At 36.3% G+C, this 24,599-nt stretch overlaps 1 protein-coding gene across 1 annotated transcript in view; it reads left to right on the top strand.

The window, feature by feature from the left end:
- LOC139757035 (zinc finger MYND domain-containing protein 11) overlaps window positions 1-24,599 on the top strand; it is a 48,400-nt gene that overhangs the window by 14,390 nt on the left and 9,411 nt on the right. The window contains exons 6-17 of the mRNA XM_071677035.1: window positions 1,465-1,557; window positions 5,002-5,281; window positions 5,642-5,838; window positions 6,045-6,161; window positions 8,811-8,983; window positions 10,088-10,142; window positions 11,470-11,658; window positions 12,702-12,797; window positions 13,244-13,324; window positions 15,217-15,378; window positions 17,075-17,193; window positions 20,532-20,609. Of these exons, the coding sequence (XP_071533136.1) occupies window positions 1,465-1,557; window positions 5,002-5,281; window positions 5,642-5,838; window positions 6,045-6,161; window positions 8,811-8,983; window positions 10,088-10,142; window positions 11,470-11,658; window positions 12,702-12,797; window positions 13,244-13,324; window positions 15,217-15,378; window positions 17,075-17,193; window positions 20,532-20,580 (1,611 nt within the window). The 3' untranslated portion in view covers window positions 20,581-20,609. The remainder of the gene's footprint in view (window positions 1-1,464; window positions 1,558-5,001; window positions 5,282-5,641; window positions 5,839-6,044; window positions 6,162-8,810; window positions 8,984-10,087; window positions 10,143-11,469; window positions 11,659-12,701; window positions 12,798-13,243; window positions 13,325-15,216; window positions 15,379-17,074; window positions 17,194-20,531; window positions 20,610-24,599) is intronic.

The raw sequence follows: 24,599 nt of genomic DNA, 5'->3' as shown, positions 1-24,599 counted from the left end.
ACCCAGTCTCTTAATTTCCCGATGTGCATTTTCGTCGGTATCACTCTTTGCCCTAAGTCTTTTTTTCTTGTTTTTTATTTTATGTACAACGTTCATTGCACATTTTGTATAAAATTAATATCTTTTATAAGTGTGTCAATGTATTGAGAACGAATATCTGGATTTTTCATTCCAGTAAAGGTAATATATGTATGAAGGACACTTGCAGTTCCTTTTCTTTCATGGTAACCAGCATAGCATGGGAAATTGTATGTCCCACTCATGGCCATCTTGACTTTGGACCTATGTATATATTTATTTATTAATTTATTTAGGATTACCCCTGGACCAACTTCTGCAAAAGAATCCTAGAGTTACTTAGGACTTTAGTGAATGCTCCTTGTCCTAGTGTTATCTAGGATTTTTGTAAAAGCTCCTACAGCCCAAGAGTGTACTGCTAATGGTAGCAGGGAAATGTAGACCCCCTTAGAGTGAGACATCCCCTGTCAAGACTTAATTGTCAATGATACAGCCTTGCCAGATTTGACTTTTCATTCCAGTGTAATCTTGAGTTAGTGTAGTTGTGTAATACCAGTCTGTGTTTATACATATATTTTTTTCATACCTGGGCTACTTTGAACTTGTAAAAAAACTAAAACAAGTAGGAATATAAGATGTACATTAGCTGGTGTAGAAAATACAAAAAGAAAATAAGTAGAATCAAGTTACTTTGTGGCTTGTCTCAAGGTGGTGGTGGGGTGGCTGGGTGGAAACATTTACAAAGTAAATCTCAGAACATCCCATGCACTGTTTTAAGGCCAGTGCCATTCTTATATGCTCTTGATAAATTTATGTAACTTTCTCCAGCACTTTATGTGTGATCTGTCTGTCCACTTCAACTCTTGTACATTTTTTACATTAGCTGTTGAAAGTTTGTAGAACTTGAGTGACAGTGTTTTATGTGGTTAGCAAGGCTATTAGATTATAACTGAAGCATTTTTTTTTTTTGAATGGGTAAATGTAATATGGCCAATAGCAACTTATGATTGCCATAGCAATCTTACTGGTGCAATTTCAAAGTGCCATGTTTAAAACAATCAGGTCTTACATGTAAACTTGTGAAAGCTGTGTCCCATATGTAATGGGTTAAAAAAGATCATGCACTGGTAGATCAAAGAATGAAGTCCATTTGATGGAAATGAGTGAGAGTGGTTTAGTTGAAAGGAAACCCAAGTTACAATGTAGGGGGAAGGAGATCAAAGTGAAGTTGAAAGGATGAAGTGAAGGCGTATATCTGCAGTGGTAGACTCCTCATGAAGGAAGCTAAGCTACAGTACGACTTCACTGACCAAAAGGAGAGCATTCATAGTTTGTCTGGTCAGATATATTATAACTGACACATTATTTGTAAACGGTTAGATATTCTGGGCTGAGGAACTTCATAGCAGGGTTGGATCATTAATTCTTTGTTTCTTCTACATACAGAAACGTTTATACCAGCGAAGTGTCAAAAGTCGTATCAACAGAGAAGACCTAAATATGCTTTTAGCATTTACAGTTGAGCGACTAAAGGAAAGAGTAAGTACTTTTTACTTGTGATTGTCTTGCAGTTCATTTCATGCAACTATGACTTGGTAATGACAGATCTGTATATTTGTCCCAGAATTAATTCGTCACATTTGGGACTTCACCTTGTCAATCTGAAGTTGTGGAGGATATATGATATCCTGAAAAGTTGATTTGAAAAATACTTGCCTCATTTTAGGTCTTATCCCTTTTTTTTTTTATAGTGTCATCTTGTTTATTATATTAAGGACCAAAGGCTTAGAGGAGTGTGTACTGTTCACCTGGCTTATATGTCTGCCAAACCATATTGAATGTTCGGTTGACATGAAATGAGGAAACTGGATAGAGGACCATCTATCAATAATTTTTCAAAGCTTCTGTTTCAACCAGCTCATTGATTTCAGACAAGAAGATTTATTTTAATCAGTTTTCAGATGGCCCTAGAGCATTTTGACCCATGGCAGCCATGTTAGACATTTGATTGTCATGAAATGAGGGGACTTGTCAAAGGACCATCCATATATCATTTCTGAAAATTTTGTTAATTTGATCCAGTGGATTCTGAAGAGAAGATTAAAATGTGAAAAGTTTACAGACAGACGATGACAGACAACAGCAAAGCAGAGAACACTTTGCCCTGTGGCAGCCATGTTAGATGTTGGATCAGCATGAAATGAGGAAACTTGATAAAATTTGAAAAGTTTATACAACAGATGACAGCAGATGCAGTGATGACAATAGCTCACCAGGTGAGCTAAAAAGATTTATTTTACCATCAAATAGTTATAAATTAACTTCAGTATTTTTTTCTTTCAAAATAATCATTTTGCGAAACTTCAAAGGTTTCTTATAACTCAAAACAAATCATTCTAAGTTTTGGCAATGTTCCTAGAACTATTGGTTCTAAAGGATATGGAGTTTATATGAAAATGAGTTAAGGAATTAGATCACTACATTCCCAGAAAGAAAGAGTAGGACAATGGAATTAGTGATACTGTATAAAGCAGGATAAAGGAAGAGGAAACCCTTAGTAGATTTGAATGGTGAATAGATTGAGAATCTTGGAAATTACCAGTCACATCAAGAACATGGAAGGCAATAAGAGCTAGTTGAAAATAAGCTGAAGAAGTACTGGATATACCCTGAAGCTCTTTTGACTAAGCTTACCAAATTAAAAGCTCCAAGAACAGCACTTTGTTGAAAGATTCAGCCGTTTTTATGAGTGAGAACCATGAAGTGTGCAAAAATTTTGAAAGTCCCATTGGTATTTGCAAGCAAAGACCTTTATTAGAAGTGCATTAGTGCTGACTGTTAACAACTGGAAGATATTGAGCTAGTTAGGATGGCTAGCTGGATCACATTTTTCAACCATGAAAAAGAAAATATACGGCTTACCACATCAAGGAACTAGCCACTAACAAAGTCCACCCAGCATACTCTAACAGGGATTTCCTTTTAATTGGGTTACCCCAGAATTGCCCATTACTAAACAGTAGAAAGGTTTGCCTTCAGCCTGCAATTTCATTTGTAAACGCATTACAAAACACATATTTGGATGCCTAAAATTCCTGCTAGGGAAGTGGCATATATCAGTTTCATGCTGCACTGAAAGCCCCTAAATACTCAACATGCAGTCAGCCAGGGGATGAATGGTGATTGAGAGGGTCGTGGCATGCACAGAGCATCAGACTAGGAAGGAGCAATGTGGTTTCATTAGTGTTCAAGGATATATGGACCAGGTGTTTGCTTTAAAGACTTTTTTGTGAGAAATACTTAGAGAAACAGGAAGATCTGTATATGGCATTTTGAATTTGGAGAAACTGTATGATAGGAACGATAAAGATGCTTTGTGGAAGATGTTATGAATATATGGTGTGGGAGGAAGGCTAATAGAAACTGTAAGGAGTTTTTTATCAAGAGAATAAGGCATGAGTGTGAGTAGAAAAAGAGAAGGGTGAGTGGTTCCAGGTGAAATTAGGTCTGTTGCAGGTGTGTGCAATATCACCATGTCTATTTAAACAGTTTATTGATGGAATGGTAAGGGAGAAGGATGCGAGGGTTTTGGGGAGGCATGTAGGTTTTCAGTTTGTTAGAATTAGGGGATCCTAGGAGGTAAGCCAGTTACTGATTGCACAACATTGGTGGCAGATGTGAATGTGAAATTGTGGAATCTGGTGTCTGAGTTTGGTTGTGTGAAAGGAGGAAGTTGAGAGTAACTGTGAATGAAAGCAAATTTATTAGGTTTAGCAGTAGAAAGAGACATGTTACTTGGAGTGTGAGTTTAAATAAATAAGACTTAAAGGAAATGAAGTGTTTTATATTCCTTGGATGGGCCATGGTAGCAAATGGTTCCATGGGAGCTGAAGTAGGCTATAGTTTAGATGGGGAGGCACAGGTCCTGGGAGCAATGAGGAATGTGTGGGAAGAGAACTTACTATCTGTGAGGGCAAAGATGGGTATTTTTTTGGTGGTATAGTACATGTGTATATATGTATTTGTCTGTGTATGTATGTATATGTATACGTTGAAATGTATAGGTATGTATATGTGCGTGTGTGGACTTGTATGTATATACATGTGTATGTGGGTGGGTTGGGCCATTCTTTCGTCTATTTCCTTGTGATACCTCGCTAACGTAAGAGACAGTGACGAAGTATAATATAATAAGAAAAAATAAATATAAGTAGTCTTGATGGTGTTGTATGGATGCACAGCATGGGCATTAGACAGAAATGTATGGAAGAGAGTGGATGTGTTGGAAATTAAATGTTTAAGGACAGTATGTGGTGTGAGGAGGGTTGATCAATTAAGAATGATAGGGTGAGAGATAGGTTTGGTAGGAAGAGATGTGTGTTTGAGAAATCTGAAGAGGGTGTGCTAAAATGGTTTTGACTTGTGGATAGGATGAGTGAGGAAAGGATATGTAAGAGGGTAAACATTTTGGAAGTGGAGGAAACACTGAAAAGAGGGTAGCATAGGAGAAATTGGAAGGATGGTGTGGAAGAAGCTTTGAGTGTTCAGGATGTTAATAGGATAGGGCAAATTGGAACGATGTGGTATGTAGAGGGCAGCATGCTGTCACTGAGCTGAACTAGGGCATATGAAGTGATCAAAGGAAACTGCAGAAAGGTCTGTAGGGCCTGATTGTGGATAGGGGCTGTGGTTTCCATTCATTATACATGATAACTAGAGAGTGGATGTGAATGGTGGGGCATCAGACTAAATGCTAAACATAAACATAGTTGCAGCCATAGTTGAGAACTTTGATATTTTGTAGTACAGTAGACTGAGCTGAGGCTAGTGATGGGTGTATTGATGATGGAACATATAATGAATATAAATGATTTCTCTCTACAGGAAAAATATATTCATTGGGTATTTCTGCCTTAAATATTGGCTTCCCAATTCATTTTGGAAATGAAGTTTGTATTGTTGTATTTTTCTTGTCTTACACAGTTACCGGTGAATATCTTAGAACGCGTTATACCAGCTCCTTCTCAAAAGCCTGGTGTATTCCTTAGTGATCGAGCAGCCACCAGTCACCAAGCCCTCATTCGTTCAGATCAGCTGAGTCGTGTCTCTGCTTCTGAACCATGGAGAGCGCAGCTGTTGCTCCACCATCAAATGGATCTAAATACAATGGAACAAAAAACGACAGATTGCCGATACAAAACCGTATATGACTTTGAAATTGATGCCTTGACAATTGTACATAATGTTGTTATATATCAGGGAGGTAAGACACCTAAAAGCTCTTATTTTATTCTAGGTGATTATACTTTTAATATGTTTGTTAATTTTTTGTTATTAAACTTTACAGACTCTATTGTAGGTGGACTGATTTTATTTTCTTTAATTGTTCTATTGTTTTTTCATTGCTCAAGTGAAGCCAGTAATAGTTTTTTCATTGCTCAAGTGAAGCCAGTAATAGTTTTGAACACTGTTGTTCAACCTTTTTTGCCAGAAAGTGAAATGAACATAAACATCATTGCCTGGGTTGTATCTTCATTGCACCACTCAATTTTGTTATGCAGAAAAAACTTTTTGTCTTAAAGAGGTAATATGGTGATGTGTCATAAAGAATTGTCCTTCTCAGTCCACAGTACTATAGCAGACATGGCGCGGCAGATGCTACGGGACTGTCAGTATGATTTAATGGAGTTGGAGCAGTGTAAGGACTGCTACAGAATGTCTAATGAAAAGTCTGACAAATATTGGTTTTGTAAGCCATGTCGACCTCCTCATCATCTAGTTTATGCCAAACAAAAAGGATTTCCATATTGGCCTGCAAAGGTAAACTTTCGCAAGTTTTACTTTCAGATATATACTAATGATTTACCCGTGTCTGACCAAACAACTAAGAAAAATGATTGAATTTTGTTACATGATTAGAATTTACTCTGGTATGTATTACCCATACTGTATTTTAGTGTGCACATACGATTAAGAGCATATGAGAATATTGAGTGGAGTCTAACCAAAAAACTAATGAATTTCAGGTCATTAGAGTAGAAAAAGACGTTTACGATGTACGATTCTTTGGAAGTCAACATCAGAGAGCTGTAATAGAAAAATCTCACATTCGTCCAATATCTGTCAATATACATACTCTTCAGGTTGGTTGACATAATCAGTGTTTATATATGATAAATAGAAGGTATAGATAGGCAAGAACATTAGGTAGACAGTAGATAAAAGTAGTCAGTACAAACAATAGGTAGGAGCCTTTGTAAACACTATACTAGTGTTACAGTTTCCCTTTGCCAGTTGCTTGTTAGGGGTGATTCACTAAGGGCTAAGAAGTGGCAATGGAGTTCACCAGTTATGGAGACTCTTGCTGTGGCACCTCATTAAGGGAGTGTCTCGAAGGAACAGGTGTCAGATATATATAGATGGCTATGAATATTTTGTAATGAAATGAAAAACTAATTTGAATTTTGTCAAGTATTGACAGCCTTAGTAGTCATTTGCTTTTGAATTTTATGATAATGCAATCTATGGAAGGTCTGTCTCTTTTGATTTTATTATGATAGAATGTTTCATTTGTTTTTGAAGTGTCCTACTAGACTAACTTACCCTTAGATTATGATTTATATAACATGTCTAGCCACAAGATGGGTACTAAAAGTACATTAAGGGCTTTAAAGTCCCTTGGCAATCAGAAACTGCGACAAGTAACTTAATTTCACTGTTCATGATATGGCTCCAAAATTATCAAACAAAAATTATGATTTCTCATTATCACTTATATAATTCTTCTCATTAAGAAGTACAAGCTATTCATTGATGAAAAAGTAGCCTTTCAAATGCAAAGAGACAATTTAGACAAGACTGAAATTCAAGATGCATGAAGAAATGTTAGTTGAGGAGAAATTCAAGACTTAGGAAATATTAGCAATCAAAACAGGAAAACAACAGGACAGTACTTGGAAGGAGTAGAGAAGTCATCTTTTCTAGGGTAGGTGTTTCCAAGAAGAAGGAAAAGTTTTGGTTTTTAAGCTGAAGTGAAACAGAGTAGAGCAAGCACAGGTACAAGTTCAGAAGCTCATTTAACATTAAACTTGCCATGGAATCCACTCATACTCCCACACTCACACTTATAGGAATCCTACACTCCATGAGATAGGTCTCTTTAAATACCAGTTTTCAAACAAAGTTTACAATATTTCGTGTGGTTTTTTGCACTTTTTCAGCCAATTTCTTTATAGTGAAGTAAATTTTCCATAATTCTTGTTTCTTTTCCTTACTGAAGAATATGTGATTTTTCATTTTCTTTTCTGTTACCTTATCTCCTGTGCGAAGTATATGAAGGTTTACAGTTATTTCTCTGATTGTGCTTAGTATGTGTTCCTGGTAAAAGAGATCTAAGGGAATTTATCACTGAAGAATCCATTATAATGGGTCCATTGGAGTTGCATACCAGTAGCACCATTGGTTATCTTAAGTATAAGGGCTTCATTGGGATACTGGTAACATTACAAGTGATGATTGTGTACACATGATATATGTTCTAGATTAGTGTATAAATAATGACACTAATATTTAATGACATAACAATAAAAAACATTAAGAACCACAGTATGTTATGGTACCAGTGAAATCATGTGGAGTAGCAGACCAGTTAGCTTTGGGACATGTTGCTGTATCATGTCCTCCATCCTCATGCTTGTCTGATTTTCCTTGAGCAGGTCACATTCATAGAAACTAAGGAAGAAGTGGAGTGCAGAGAAACCCTGTTCTTGTCCTTATTTTTCTTGAAGATTTACTAAACTCAACCTCCTACTGAGATTAATGTGACATTAAAGCCTTATCATCCACATTTACATATCCAGACGAATCTTTTCCTTGACTCCTTGGCAATGCTATCGTCCCTATTATCTGCAGGCCTTTTTGCAGACATCAGGTGTCTCACACAAACAAAAGTAGGCAAAATGATGAAAAATGTGATTATGTGATTATGAGAGGAACTTTCAAGACTGGCAGCTTGATTCATTGATTGACTCAAGGCTGTACTGTATTGTTTTTCATTGGCTTGAGTACAAAGCTAGGATGAAATAAGAGATTCGATGCATACCTTAACCACTGTCTGAACACCTTATAACCTGCATTTTTTATACTTAAACTGTTGCTTTTCCTTGAATGCTTGCTCACCAGCATGCCATTTTCCTGACATTATGGATATCTTGCACACAGAAAAGTAGGCTGAAACACTTGAAATGAATCCACCATGCTGCTGAAAACACAATACTATAGTTTGTGTACAAGCTTATCTTGCCTCATCACCTGTATTTTCATATCCATATTGTTTCCTTCCCTTGATGCTTGCCTATATGACCAACACTCATGCATGTACGCAACATTCTAGATGCTGGGATTCCTGTGCACACACAAGTCGGGAAAAAATGAAAGATAAATCCACTATGTTAGGGTAAATTTGACAGACAGGCGAGTGCACAAAGCATGCTGCAAGAGTACTCAAGTTGTAATGAATTTCTTGTGTATTTATTCAACTCCTTTTCAGCACAGTAAGATTGTGATTCTCTTGAATATTGAAAAGATAAAACTTGTACCTGTTCCTTTGTGTTAGGCAGGTAGATTTTATGTGGTAAAGTTTTTTCATGATGTAGTTTCATTTACTTGGAATTAGTAAGATTTTGAAATTAGCAGGGTAATTAGAGAATATAGACATATGAATTCTCTCCAGATGAATGATAAAATGATAGAGGAGTAGGTAAACATTTAAAAGGAAGCTTTCCTTTTCGTAGGTAAAAAGAACTTCTGCATGGAACAAAGCATGTGAAGAACTTAAAAAACACCAGGAGTTTCTGTCGATGTTATCTCCAAATGATGTAGATCACCGGAATGCTCGCACAGATTCTGAGGTTAGACATCGAGAAGATGTGTTGTCTTCTGACCAAGAGTCTCGACAAGCGCACAGGTAAGAGTTTGCAAGTATTTCTTTGATGGCTGCCGTCCATGATTGATGAGTTTAGTTTTGTCATGAAAAATTTACTAGGGGGAAATCAAACCTTTTAAAAGTTGATCATGGTAACAGAGATATGTACTTGTGGAGATGAGTCAGAATTATTGTCCACATTACAAAATGCTGAGAAATGAAGGAATTTAAAACCATAGAATCATTTTCATGAAAGATGATACAAATTGCCATGATGCATTAGAACCCAGTTGTTTAAATAGAGAATGGGAAAAGAATTTTCACATACCTTACATATTACATTAGAGATTTTCTCTTCATAATTTGTGAAAGATATGTTGTGAAGGGAATGAAAGTGTAAGACAGAGGTGTGCTAGTAAATGCAAATGTGACTATTGCTTTGCACACCTCTGTATCCAAAACATCCCACATCTGCCATCTTATTATTGAATGCATTCAGCAACTCCAAAATGCTAACTGCATCATCTGTACAACTCATCTCTGCCTGTTACCACTTCCTCATTTTCCCCTGTCAGTGATGATTGCATTTATTCTCTTTTTTTTTTTTTTTTCTCACACCATAAACCTGCTCCCAGAATGTTTCCTTATTCCCTCTGAAGTTTGGTGATACTTGCTAATCCTAACTTTCATTTTCCCTCTGCTTCATCTCCTGCACCTTTTTCTTGACCTCCAGCTGCTTTCTCTTGTACACTTCCCAGTCACTGTGGAAAAGTTTTGGATTACCTCTTGCTTTGTCCACAATATTCTTTTTTTCAAAATTTCTCTGTTCGATCTTCTTTTCTTTTTGATGCTATACTCATTCCATGCTCTCTTGTACCCTTAAAAATGCTGACTGGCTGTAGCTGTACTTATATTTCTTCTGCTGGGCATTCCAAGGCTCTCTCCCTTTTGACATCTTTTACTTACCCACAACCCTCTCTTTTATGACTTTACATTTGTATTTGAAGCTAAAGCTGATGTCCATTTTTTATATGTTTTTGCGTGTACATTCTTTTTATCCGTTTGTTTGAAAGGATGCTCATATTTTTTTTGAGTATATGTTATATCCTGGTTCCTTGATGATAATTTTTTCTTTTTTTTCTGTAGGTTGCAAACACAGTTACTGCAGAACTCAACGAAGAAAGATGTGAAGGATGAAGAGGTAACTTTTCATTTCTTGTGTTGCATGTATAGCTTGCTTCAGCATAGACTTTGACATTATCTGAAGGACATTTATATTTTTTGATGAATGTTGGTGGTAGTTTCACTTATGTCTTTGTATCAAAATTGTTTATTAAAGAAATTGGCTTCACTTTGAAGTCCATAAATTTAGTACGTGTGTAATAATACTGTCGATAGAAATGCTTCATTTTACCATAGGAATCAAGAATTAGATTGGCCTTTAGAACTGTAGTTATTGTTCTTATGTATATTTTATAAGAAAGGCACAATATCTCCAAACACAAAGAACTTTAGTTTTTATAATTAACAATGGGTGATGAACACACATTTTTGAATCTTTGCAATGGAAAACTTCTAATGACATACCATGTTTGTAGATCTCATATTGTCATGAGTGATTTTAAAACCAGAGGTTGGGTATAGTATGTAGGGATTTGCTATTATGTCTCTCCTCAGAAATCTGTTGTGTGGGCAAGAGATGTGATTTTAATCTGACAAGAAACATACTAACCGAATCTCTGTGAAAGGGACATTGGGCTCAACTCAGTACCTAACCTGTTGCCAGAGCACTACATTTTCTGAGGATATGGAAGATTTCATTTTAATTTTACTGATATATCTCTTTGCTGAATTTGTACATGGAGAACATTTTTGAAATGTTGCTGGTATTACCTTTTCTTTTTTTCTTTTAAACTATTCGCCACTTCCCGCGTTAGCGAGGTAGCACCAAGAACAGAGGACTGGGCCTTTGAGGGAATATCCTCACCTGGCCCAATTCTCTGTTCCTTCTTTTGGAAAAAAAAAAAAAAAAAAAAAAAAAAAAAAAAAAACGAGAGGGGAGGATTTCCAGCCCCCCGCTCCCTCCCCTTTTAGTCGCCTTCTACGACACGCAGGGAATACGTGGGAAGTATTCTTAATCCCCTATCCCCTATTACCGTTGGGTCTATTTAGCATCACTGGAGATGCATTTCATTAGTATTGCGGTATTTTACTCATGGTGAGTGGGCTTATAAAGAAAAAGGGAGGTTTTTAATTAAGGGTGGCCACCTAATTGGCAAAAGATATATATGAAAATCAGTCTTAAGAATTATCATAGGTAGGTGGTAACATTTACCCATTATCATATTTGCCATTATCATTAGTGGATGACTAGAATGTGGATATTTTTCAGCAGACATGTATAGATGAAAATGGCAGAAGGCTGTTTGATTAGAGCTGTACTACACAGGTTAAAAGAGGGGAAAATTATAGAGAAAATTAAGTGATTTAGATAGTGTACGTTATGCATTTTTATCTGTACTCGATAGGATGGGAGTGGCAGTGATGGTGATATGAATGATGGTGATGGTGATGAGGATGATGATGAAGAGGAGGAGGAGGAGGAAGAAGCTGAAAGAGAAGTTGAGGAAAGGATACAAAAAGAGGAGGATGAACAAGAAGAGCAGGCTTCTTCCATATCATCTACATCTAAAGCCAAAACATCAAAGATGAAAAAGGTTTGCCAAAGGGAGTCCTGAGTCACTAGACTACTTATTGTGAATAACTTTCACATAGATCTTAGATTTTTCCCAAATATCTTAACCTCATTTCTGTTATACAAAGTTGTTGGCTTAAAGGCAGTGGAGTCTCTAACTTGTGCTTCATAACGAATGTTGATGGTGTAATACATTTCTCCTCCAGCCTGGCTTATGAAGTATAGTGACTTAGATGTTTCAGTTGCTTGCACGCTTCTAGCAGTTGACACACACTGTAATCATTTCATTGCTATATAGACCAAATTCATCAACAGATATATCAGGCCTAGATCCTTGGTTGGCAGCTAGGAAAGTGTTAGACCAGACTGCTGAATTGGGCAAGAAGAGCAATGCTATTGTACATTTGTAAAATAGGTTGTAAGCAGATTTTGTCATTTTTATCTGTCATGCACTTCTAGTTATTCATGATCCAGCAAAATGAACAGAATATTTGTTGAGTTACCTGGCTGGGGGTAGCGTAGCTTCAGATTAACCCTGTTGGAAGAGAGATGGAAAAGGGAGATAATGTTATCCCTTTCACATTTTGAATCATCTTGACTGTCAGTATTAAAGTTTTCCTTGATGTTGGTGATGAAGCATGATGAGTCTGGCAGGAAGAGAGGAAACACATATATGGTATGAATGGTGGATGAATGGAACAGGATAAGTGAAGAAACTGTAAATGCAGAGACTGTGAAAATATTCTGTGATGGTAATGAAACTTTGTAACTCCTTCCCTATAATGCATAGATAGATAATCTCAGAGGTGTTTTTGAACCCATTTACACACGGTCAAACGGATACAGTAAGGACACTAGACTTTAGATTTCATCTGTTATTGCTTAGGGTAAGGTTAGAGAAGTGGATCATATAATACTTCTTGTTACACAGAGAGTATTTCCATTTGATCATCAGAAATCAGGATTATATGAATAAGCATATTTTCTGTAACTGAGATAACATTGATCCTCAGAGTATAGTACTTTTCTGGAGTTATTATGATGTGTGTTAATTTGACTTTCCAGAAAGAGCCTCCAGCCCCAGAGGATGTGGTATCCTCTTCCTGTCAAGAACTGCCAACTCGCTCTGTTGGTGTACAAACCTCAAACAGACTTATGAAGGTTTGTGAGATGTTTGTCTCTGTCTTTCTCTATTTTTGTTTCTTCTCCTCATTTTTCTATCTCTCTCTAAGTTTGAAGGAGTGAAAGTAAATATATGAAACTTATTTTAATTTACAACCTCCCACATTTCTCTTTTAGTCTCATTTTTGAATGATGACAAGGCAGTGATTGTGTTATACAAAAGAGGGGAGGTTTGTTGCACATGAGAGTTTGAAATTGTAAATGGAGACATGCAAGTCAGGAGATGACTTGAATTACTATGTAAGAGAACAGATGAAAATTGCCTTTACTATTGTAGGTTATGTTTTTACCTTCAGGATATATGTTATTAGTCACTTACGATTGCTTGCATTTGACTATCCTAGTATAAATGGTAAAAGGATTTTTCATAATGGAATGAAGATATAGAAAATTCCAACAAATTATTAGTATCTTCACCTTCTCAGATGGCACTGGAGGAGTATGGTGAAAGAAGCAACAAGAGAACAAAGGACACAGAGAAAGCTTTGCGAGATCTGGCAGACAAGGTGAGCTCATTGAGTTAACTTTTTTCCCCATTGTGCATTAAAGGCATAGTTTCATTTGTATTCCTTGGATAAATCTAGCATCTTTCTTGTATTTGTCTATAGCAGTAAATGGTAAAAATTTGTAAATAAAAGGAAGTGTTTACTACTGGGATTGATGATTGGCAGACAGAATAGAGAATCATTTAAATTCATTAAGTTACTTTATGTAGTTTGCACTATGGGACCTCACTTGATAGTAGGATTACATTCCTAGAGATCTGTCTTTTTAGCCATCCATCATTATTTGATCCATGGATGCCCATCTAATGCAGGCGTTTATACTCCTGATCAAAAATTTCCTAGTCTGACTACTATGTACGAACAAAAAGCATCTTATCTTACCATTGATATACCACACTCTCTCATGATGTTATTTAGACAATATGTTATGAAAACTTAGTGAAAACGGTGATTATGATGGCCAGCTGTAATGCTAGTTTCTGCTTCTCATCACACTGCCTGAGCTCCTCTAATTTAACATCAGGAGTGAGGGCTTTATGTGCACTGGCACCTTTCTTGCTCTTTGAATACATATGGGAATAGATACATTTTTTTAGAATTATGTGCACTGGCACCTTTCTTGCTCTTTGAATACATATGGGAATAGATACATTTTTTTTAGAATCACACATAATCAGACATGCATTACAAGATCACTTTCTCCAGTTCTGTTTATGTATCAATCTGCATATGTATCTGATGCCCATTCCCTCCATTAACTCCAATTGGAGTTGGCCATGGCAAAAAAGTCTCCATAACTGATGAGTTGCAGTGCTTCTTCTTAGCCATTAATGCCTCTCCCATAACAGGCCACTGGCAAAGGGCAACTCTCGTACAGTCTATCTCTTTGTAATTGAAATTCTCCGTAATTAGTTCTTTACCATCTCTGAGGTGTGCATGATGTACTGCTTTATATACCATCAAGATTATTTCCTTGTTTTCATCATTGTGATTACTGCTTATCTGTTATGGGGTTAGATTTTTACGCTTATGTTGCTCTTTCTCTTAACCTTATATATATGTATGTATGCACTCACACATCCCTAACCTATGCCATCAACCCATTTTTTTTACCAACCCCTGGGGGAGGATGAACAGCTGGGTGGAGTGGACCAGCTGCCATAATATGGATTTTAACCTCTTTAGGTTTGATCCTGAGTGGCCTGTGTATGTGTAACGCTGACCATTATATCACGGATGTGTGTTTGTGTATTGTAATTACCTGTTTGGACTGTACGAGGAGGAAATTTTATACCCATGAGGCTCCATCTCTTGAACACTCTCTGCTATCATACAACAACCTCTTGAATTTATTTCTGCTATCTTTGTTAACCTTGTGTGTGTGTGTGTGTGAGTATAATTGCCTTTTTTAATACCTGTTTGTACTGTAATGGGAGGGAGTTTTAAACTCATGGGGCCCTATCTCATGGACGTTCTCTGAGTTTATACAACCTTTTAAACTTGTGTATGTTGTCTGCATTTACCACATCCTCATTCTCACTCATCTTAACATCTTTTTTTTATTTATGAGTTCCTTTTGTAATAATGAGCATTAGTCATGATCATATAGCATGATAGTCAGAGAGGGTGAAATCCCTGTGGTTTAACTTTGAGATAAAATGATTCACCTAAAGTGGGCAAATGTCCTGTCTTCTGCTCATAAGGCTCCGCTTCAGGTCGAGAAATGGTTTTTCACATTTCAAAACCTACATGTAGAGTTGAAAATAAGAGTTTTTGAAGAAATTCCTATTTTATGAGTAGTTTAGATATATTTACTTGATGTAATTATGAGTGAACATGATTACTGTAGTCATTTACAACTATATGATTTATGACATTTCTTTTGCTTTCAGTTAAGACGGGAATCTGACACAGAAAAACAGAAAGTTATACAATCAACTATCAAGCAGATGGAGAAGGAGATTGATAGAGTCAAGGAGGAGTACCGGTCTAAAATATCTGAAATAGAGGACAAACATAAACATCAGATCTCAGACACAAAGAAAAAACAGTGGGTATGTGGTCGTTGCAAATATGGTTTATTGTGTAAACTTTCTATTAACTTTTTCTGTACCACACGCAGAACTGAAAGGACAACACCCAACAATAATGGAAAGGACATGAAATGCTGTTCACATCAGGAATCATGAGGACTTTTTTTATTATCATTATACTTTGTCACCGTCTCCCACGTTAGCGAGGTAGCGCAAGGAAACAGACGAAAGAATGGCCCAAACCACCCACATAGACATGTATATACGTAAACGCCCGCACGTGCACATATACATACCTGTACATTTCAACGTCTACATACATATACATACACAGACATATACATATATACACATGTACATATTCATACTTGCTGCCTTCATCCATTTCCATTGTCACCCTGCCACTCATGAAATGGCACCCCCCTCCCCACACGCGCGTGAGGTAGCGCTAGGAAAAGACAACAAAGGCCACATTCGTTCACACTCAGTCTCTAACTGTCACGTGTAATGCACCGTAACCACAACTCCCTTTCCACATCCAGGCCTCTCAAAACTTTCCATGGTTTACTCCAGACGCTTTACGTGCCCTGATTCAATCCATTGACAGCACGTTGAGCCCAGTATACCACATTGTTCCAGTTCACTCTATTCCTTGCATGGCTTTCAGCCTCCTGTATGTTCAGGCCCCGATCGCTGAACATTTTTTTTATATGTAAATTTTAGTACTATAAGGAAGTGGACTATACAAAGTTCTTGTAAACTAAAATAGAGATCACTTATTTTAGGTAAGTGAATGGTTTTAACTGATAACTAACTGATTGTGCATTCTTAGTGCCCAGTGTGCCTAGAAATCTCATGTGTATCCACATTTTCTTGTTTCCATTTGAGAATTTTGGCTTTCTCTTCCTTAGAAAGGTAACAGCCAACCATCTTGAAGCACAGATGGGATGAGTGCAACACCCCAAAGCAAAACTCCCAAAATGTAGTGGCAACCAGGAGTAAAGATAGAACAGCCATCCTTATAAATAGCCTGAAGCTCACTTAGGTGGGTTGCTGGTGCTCACTCCATTAGAGACACTAGTCACAGCAACCAAGTGTACAATGATTTCACCGAGAGTGAAATGTGTACTCACAATACATCTTAGCCATGTATCGCCTTTAAAATATCTAGAGGCAGGCAAGTCTTTTTTTAAGGACGCTATACATTTAGTTGGGAAATGAGTTAATCATTAACTCATGCTTGTTCATGCATATTCTTGCCTTTCATTTATTATGACAGAAGTTCTTTGTAGAAGAGATGATTTTAATCAGTGATTCATGTCAAGTCATGGTTAGATTTTGGGTTTACCCACAGGTAATTATCAGGATATTTGAACAGTAAAGTTGTCATGTTTCCCTTACTTGCTGACTGACTCTTGTTTGGAAGAAAAAGGGCACCTGATTATTTTTGATATTAGATGAAATCCATTAAGAGACAAAGCAGGTGGTTTGAATCTAAGTCAGAAGTCCTGCACATTTACATTTCTGGTAATGATCTACATTTTCATCATACAGTAATATTGTTTGTATGTTTAGTTTAGTAAGCTTTTTAAAAAGTTTCATAACTAAGAATTCCTCACAGGTTAGTGTAATTTACCATATTAGATAGGAATAGTATTTCTGAGCACTACTGAGCTGAAATTTACATGTCTTACAAGTTTCTTCCTTATTTTAACAGTGCTGGACATGTGAAGCTGAAGCCATCTACCACTGCTGCTGGAACACAGCCTACTGCTCTATTGAGTGTCAACAAGTTCATTGGCATAAAGAGCACAAAAAACTTTGTCGCAGAAAGAGGTAACTTTGTGCGTTTAGGGGTCATGCTGAGGGTGGGGGGGATGAAAGATTATTTTTATGGATCTTTTGAATGATGATGTGTCAAACCCTGCTAGTTGATTACAGTTAACAGTTACATACAGAGTTTATAACAGTACTCAAGTTGTAAGTTTGTGAACAAAGTAGTGGATTAATGTGTAATATGTGAAATGTGATTCTTGCAAATGAAAGTTCTGGTTAGATTGATATTTTAAGTCTGTAGTAAAGAAATGCCCAGTTTACTTTTATACTGTAAATAGTACCCAATGTATTATCTTCAAATTGAATTCTGGAGCCACTGGTGACTAACGTACCTAATGTGAGTAATATCAATATTGTAGTAGTAACAGAAACAACTGTTATGGGAGTTTGGCTGGTGGACTGTAACCGGGTATTACTTTTCTCAGACACTACCTACATACTTCTGGTAAGACTTTTTTTTGGTTCCCAAGTAATATTAGACATGAAAGACTTGCATATAAAGTTTTTATGTTAATGTTTTTAGAGTGTGACTCACTTCCAGACATGAATGACATACACATAATTGTTGATTATGGAACGCAATGTGAGTTTTACCTCCTCTGCAGATGGCCAGTTTATGTATACAGTTATGCATAATAGTGCCTACAGAATAATTCTTTTTTTTCCATATGTTTTTAGGTGCTGCTGGGATCATTAATCTGTCTGCCATATACAAATAGAAACAGCAATAAATTTGCTGACTTTTACATTTTTAAAGGTAATATCTCTTACACCAGCTAGAAGTATGTAGTGTTTTTCAGCTTCTAGCTTTAGGGAGAAGGCACACATGGTTTTCAGTAGGACTTCAAACAGAATAGCTTGCTGGCAAGCACATGAACTGTTGCCCCATTGAAATTCCATATTTATAGAGTACAGCCAGTTTGAGTAATGCCCGGAGAACATTGTTGCCAGCTAATTCATTCAAGGCCCATTTTAGTATTTTTCTCCATGGTTCAGTGACAGGGAGTAACATTGGTTTTCATTTGAGTGTAACTGTTGCTGCTGTTAGCTCGAGTTTTGCCTTGATTCTCACATCTGTTAAATACATTCAGAGGTAATGTACTAAACTCTTTTTTATTAATTTGTTTATTTTTAGTACCTGTAATTATTTTGTGTACATTAAAAGAAAAGTTTGTTATTCATCAGGTACATAGTGTACTGAGAAATGTTCCTCTTCTGTGAAGATTGGTCTTTTGCAGCTGTAGATTATTGTGGCCTGATGCCTTTTGTTAGGTGATGAAATATTTAAGAATTATATGCTGGTTGGTTACTCATCATAACAGGCACATTTTATGATTTGGGCAGCTTACAGTGAATAGTGTATATTTACTGGGTGTAATGCATCTCAGAACATGAGGTTATATCATCTTCTGTGATGCATTACTTGAAGTTACTGACATTATTTTATGATGCCACTGTATTGGATGAAAATTTTATAGTGCAGAATGGTTTCATTATATTTTTCAAAAGCAAATCAGTACCAGTGAAATATATTTTTTTCCAGAAGTCTGTAATTTGCAGTCAGGTAAAGTAGGAAGTTTGTTTATGTTCTTTTTGTAGAATTGGAAAGTTTTTACCTTTTTAGTATGTTATTATTTCATTCTAGTTAACAAATTGATTAAGATTTTTTAAGGCAATTTACATACTTTCTTCAAGCTAAAATTTCATAATGATATTTCCTACTTAATGTGACTGCATCCTTCATGGTAAGGAGGAGTATGCTAAGGTGAAGTCCATGGCATGGGGTCTTTTCATAAAAGGTTGATCAACACAAAGCATATCAAAGCAGTTACCACACTGTCAGTCCATTTTCGTACTGAAGAGCATACCCAATACTTAAATATAGGGTTGCTTCTGTACCTTGTTGTCCCTTTGATGGGATGATAGTGCTTTGATATAGTTCTCATACTCATACTCATTTTGTTGTTTGCTACTGTTTTGATGATTACTGTTTACAGATATCCATTTTTTTTGGTATCCTTTATCAATGAATGTGATATAGTACTTCTTATGTGGTGTAGATTATTAATATGAAAAAGTTGTGTGATGCAGAAAAGTTGCATTAAACAAAAAATGAATCCTTATCAGATCTTCTAACATGATGGTTATATCCAAGGAAGTGAAGATCATACCAGAGTGCTTAGAAAATTAATTACATTTCAGATTATAAGGCATCATTATTGACAGTCTTATTGTAGAACCTTCAAAGGTTTAGATGTAACAGGCATGCTGTTAGCAAGATTTTTGTGTTGTAGGAAGACTTAGGTGATACAATAAGAAAGCGAACGAAAAAGTTTGCAGGTTGTGTACTTCATTTGCAGCTGATTTGTAATCAGTCATGGCTGCTAAGTGAGTTATATGTATATGTATGTATGTATATATATATATATATATATATATATATATATATATATATATATATATATATATAAATATATGTATATATATATCTATATCTATATATGTTGGAAAGGATCACAATTTTGCACGTGATCAAGTATATTCCTATGAGTCCACGGGGAAAATGAAAGACGATAAGTTCCCAAGTGCATTTTCGTGTAATAATCACATCATCAGGGGAGACACAAGAGAGAAATATAGCTATCAGTTGAGATACAAGGAAGAGACGTAGCTAGGACACCATTTGATAAACATGCGATTGTCCAAGACAGACCACGAGCGTAAACAATTCACCTTCTTGTCCACATAATAGTTTATGATACGTTCGTTGTCTGTCTTGGACAATCGCATGTTTACCAAATGGCATCCTATCTACATCTCTTCATTGTATATCAACTGACTGTTATATTTCTCTCTTGTGTCTCCCCTGATGATGTGATTATTACACGAAAGTGCACTTGGGAACTTATCGTGTATCATTTTCCCCGTGGACTCATAGGAAAATATATATATATATATATATATATATATATATATATATATATATATATATATATATATATATATATATATGTACATATATATATATATATATATATATATATATATATATATATATATATATATATATATATATATATATATATATATTGATGTCTGCCATAGTGTGTACAGTAATTGTCACTTGGTCATCCTTATCTTGGACAAGAAAACTTCATGGTCTAGAGGTTCTGTTGTATTAACAGGGACACTGAATAGGTTTACCCATGGCTTAACCATATTGGATATACTGCCTTTCATGTCATAAGTTATGCAGTGTTTTATTGGATTTTATTTGAATTATGGTCTCAGGTATACAGTTAACTTGAAACATAAAGAAACTTGTCATTCTACATTAGGTCCAGGAGACCCATGTGCTTCAAGAGGTTTTGCAGTACAACTTTCTAATACTAAAGCTACTCATCCTCAACCAGAGGGTAAGGCAACTGATTTTGTATTTCTCACACACCTGTATATATACATCTGCGACTTCTTTTATTCCTAGCAAGTTAGCGTATGTATGGGCTTTTAGATTTGGGTATGGTCAGATTGGAGATCCTTTCCCTATACCATCATCTGTCCCAAAGAACAAGGGCACTTTGCACAAACCACTTTACACCATTGATTCCTCTCAAGGTACAAGGATTATGTCATGAGTTCAAATGCTGATGAAGCAAACACACCCAATTCATGTGTTCCCCACTCAGAACATCTCAACAACAGCCTGTGGCTTGTGTCTTCATTATATACCCTATTTTTTTTATTTACAATTTTCATTACATCTTGTCTTCAGCAGACTAAGTATCCTTTTATTAGTGCTTTTTTCTGTGTTGGGAATAGATAGCTGGGTTCTTCCCTCCAGTTAAAGTATTATATATGTAAAGGATCCATGCAGTTCAGGTTTGTTTGCAAGCATGGGTCTCTTTTCACAACCCCTCCCTCTTGAACATCGTAGCTCATTTATTAATACAGATTTGTTCTTCTGTGTATTTTCTCCCAGAGGAATGCTCAAGGGGCATTTTTTTGTCATTTATTGCTTTTTGCCTTTAATTTTGAGGCCACTAACATTGGCCATCAGTCTATGGCAGCTGTGTTTTAAGTTAAGGAAGGTAGTCTTCCTTACCTCTTGCTTTTTTCAGCAATTCATATTTCTGCCATGGTGTCTTGTAGCTGGGATAAGTATCTATTACCCACAAGGCCTAGGTTCAGTTCCCTTTCATGAATTCATTATTTAAGTTTAGAAAATCATGATTCTGAGTTTAGCTGAACCTTGCTTGGCTGGTCCTCCACATGTATCATACACAATACTGTAATGATTTGTAAATGAGGTGTGTAGTGTGTTGTAGGCAATGACTATCTTACCATCCTTTATCATAATGACTACTTTAGAGATTGTGGAAGCCATGAAAATTAGTATTTCTGAGTTACACTGAAAGTATTCAGTTTCAATTGCAAAAGCCTTGAAAAAGTAATTTTTGATAAAGATTTTTATAAATGTATTTTTGTCAAAATTGTTTTTTGTTGCTTACTGTAAAGATATGTTTACTGTATAATCACAGAATTACTGTGACCTTAAGATACCTTACCCACATCACATCTTGAGGAAGTTTGCAGGTAGTTTAGCTGAAAAAAAAAAAAGATATGGGTTGATGATTGAAAAGCAGCCTTTAGCAATTGCTACTCCATTTATGTTGTAAGCTATAGTTCTTTTTTGTTGCCATTTTTTACTATAATTCCTCACCTTTAAACTATGAGAAAGATCTTTGATATCGTGCCTTCCATGCTAGAAATTAATCTTTATATAAGGAATAGCAAGCAACATGGAAATAAACACAGAAACAAACATCTTAAAAAATCTAAAGGCTTAGAAAAGAATTCTAAATCATAAAGACTGAACTATAGATCTTGGAGTTTTAAGCATTTAAAAGGTGTATAAATCTGTTTTTGAGAAAGCAAGTTTTAAAGTTGACACAGTTTTCTGACATTTTTCTTTGCTTGGTTAATGTGCATATTTACATTGCACAATAACTTGAGCTGCAAGGGTCCTGCCATAGCTTTAAGTTCTTTATCATATAATAGTTGTTGCCTGTAGAAATATCATAAATGAATAATTCTCATGAAAATTCTGTGTAGGGCAGTGAAAGTGGCACTTATGAACAAGAACAAGATGGTCATGAGATTTAAGCAAAGGATATATAGATTTTTTTTGTTCATCGTATAGTTATATGAATTTGGAGGATGTTTGAGAAAGCTTGAGTATTTTTTAGAGAGTGTTACCACTTTTCTCCCTCTTATTGGGTGGTTAGGTTCGTAAAGTAAGGTCCTTACTTTTGCCTGTTTTTTTCTCATTTTTGCATCTAGTTTACCTTCCCCAAGGTTTCATCACCTAAAATATGTACACATAACAACAGTACATACTTCACTTGCAAAGATTACCAGCATGAACATTGTGCTACTTGTGATCTATGCATCACAGGGGATCTTAACTGAGATACATCCAACTGTGAGGTTTGCTTCTTCTGGATGAGTTAGTTTCTATACCCAAACTCACTCAGAGAAGTGGAAGGTCAGAGCAGTCTCCTTAGCAGTAAAGTTGACAAGATGCATTGGGCCCACCCAGATGGATGAATGTAGCTTTGATGAATCAAGTCAAGCTCTAAGGTTGAGGTACCAGATTCCAGAACAGAATCAGTGGTCCTGCCATGATTTCTTCCCTGAATACAGTGGCTTCTTACACCTCAATGTCTGTTGGTTTTCAGTAGCTCATTTCCCATACCTCAGGTGCTCCTTTATAATGTTTAGAGTTGGCCAAGTTGATAGCTCAGATATTGCTTCTTCCCTATGTCAAAGTGAACGTATTTTCTATGTGATCATCATCCTGTAGAGGACCATGATGCTTACCCTTCGCTGTCACTAGGTTTAAACAGTTTCCGCCTTCCAGTAGTAACTTTCCAAGCAATCCATCTGAAATACTGTCTCCCACTTCACTCCAGAAGCAATCTTTTTGTCCTCTACCATTATAACTTGCATCCCATATTCCAGCTGGTTAGAGGTGTCATCACTTATGCAGTGAGCCTCATGGAAAAATACTGGCATTTTTTAGACAACACAGTTTTCATTGTAGTTCTTAAGCATAAAATTTCAATTTCTATGATTTTTCTATTTTCATAAAGTTTTAAGTGAAATCCAATGTAAAAAATTATATGTCTTGAGTAATAGGTATTCCAGAGTCCGAGGCTATATTTTTACTTATCCCAATCCTATCAGTAAAAAGGATTTATTTTATAAATTCTTTAACTTATAGCAAAAATCTATTGACTTAATTGATGTCCCAACCCCATCAGTGAATTCTCTAAGATTTGTTCAAAAACTAGCCAAATCAACGGCCTACAAGGACACTTATAAGTTTGACCATAACTTCATTTTTTTTTTTTTTTTAGCAGTAGGGATGTGCACATCCAGTACAGTCTGAGAGACTTGTTGCATATATTGTCCCTCTGAGGAGTCCTAAAGTCTACATTTTCTCAGTGAAGCCTTGCCCATGTTAATTCTCCTAGTAGGTGGGGTTTTTTTCCATCTTGCTTAGTAAAGTTGACCTGCTTACCTTGGGCTAGGCTTTCAGTTCATATGGAAATGCAGAGTCCAGGTGTAGCAGGACCTCTTTCTAATGGCTCCAGCAGCCAAGGCTGCACTATATTTAGTAGTAGGGAAGTGTGGACTCCTTTGGAGTGAGATTTTTTTTATGAGACTGTACTCCTGATGATACAGCCTTGCCAAGGTGATTTTTCTCTGCATTGTAACCTCAGTTAGGTAGAGTACAGTAACACCTGTCAAATAAACAGTTCATTCGCTCCACTTTAAACTTTACCTCACCTGTGTATACAGTCTCCCACCTTCCCAAAAGTAAATATAACAAGGCTGCAACCCACACAAAATCATACACTCAGAACAATTACTGACTTCCTTGCAACCATAGACACTCAACACCTTCACAATGAAGCAAAGATTCTCCTAATAAAGTCCCCCCCTTAATATGCATGGCACTCAGTTCTGTGTAAAAGCACTAGACCTCTCCATAACTAACCACCAACCCCCAAGTAGACATAAAAACTTAGCTGTGCCTAACACTCCAGTAACTTCTGTTTGCAAATCCCGCCACCCTCTTTAATTGTAGCATAGAGAAAACCCATACGTACTGAAATGACATGATGAACACTGTACAGTCGACCTCCCTACTCAGTCTTAAACTCCATCCCACCAGAAATCACTCCCCAGACAAACACGTGTCACACTTTCCTGCTTATGCTCTGGGCATCACTGCAAACACCTTTTCAGCACATCCTAAGATATGTCATGCCCACATTGCAATCATTGTTAAGAGGACACCAAGCTCTTGCTTCTCACTTCCCCTGCATTCTGTGCATGTA

The sequence above is a fragment of the Panulirus ornatus genome, chromosome 24 (assembly GCF_036320965.1).
Source record: "Panulirus ornatus isolate Po-2019 chromosome 24, ASM3632096v1, whole genome shotgun sequence".
Lineage (NCBI taxonomy): Eukaryota > Metazoa > Arthropoda > Malacostraca > Decapoda > Palinuridae > Panulirus > Panulirus ornatus.
This window is presented reverse-complemented; position numbering and strand designations above follow the sequence as displayed.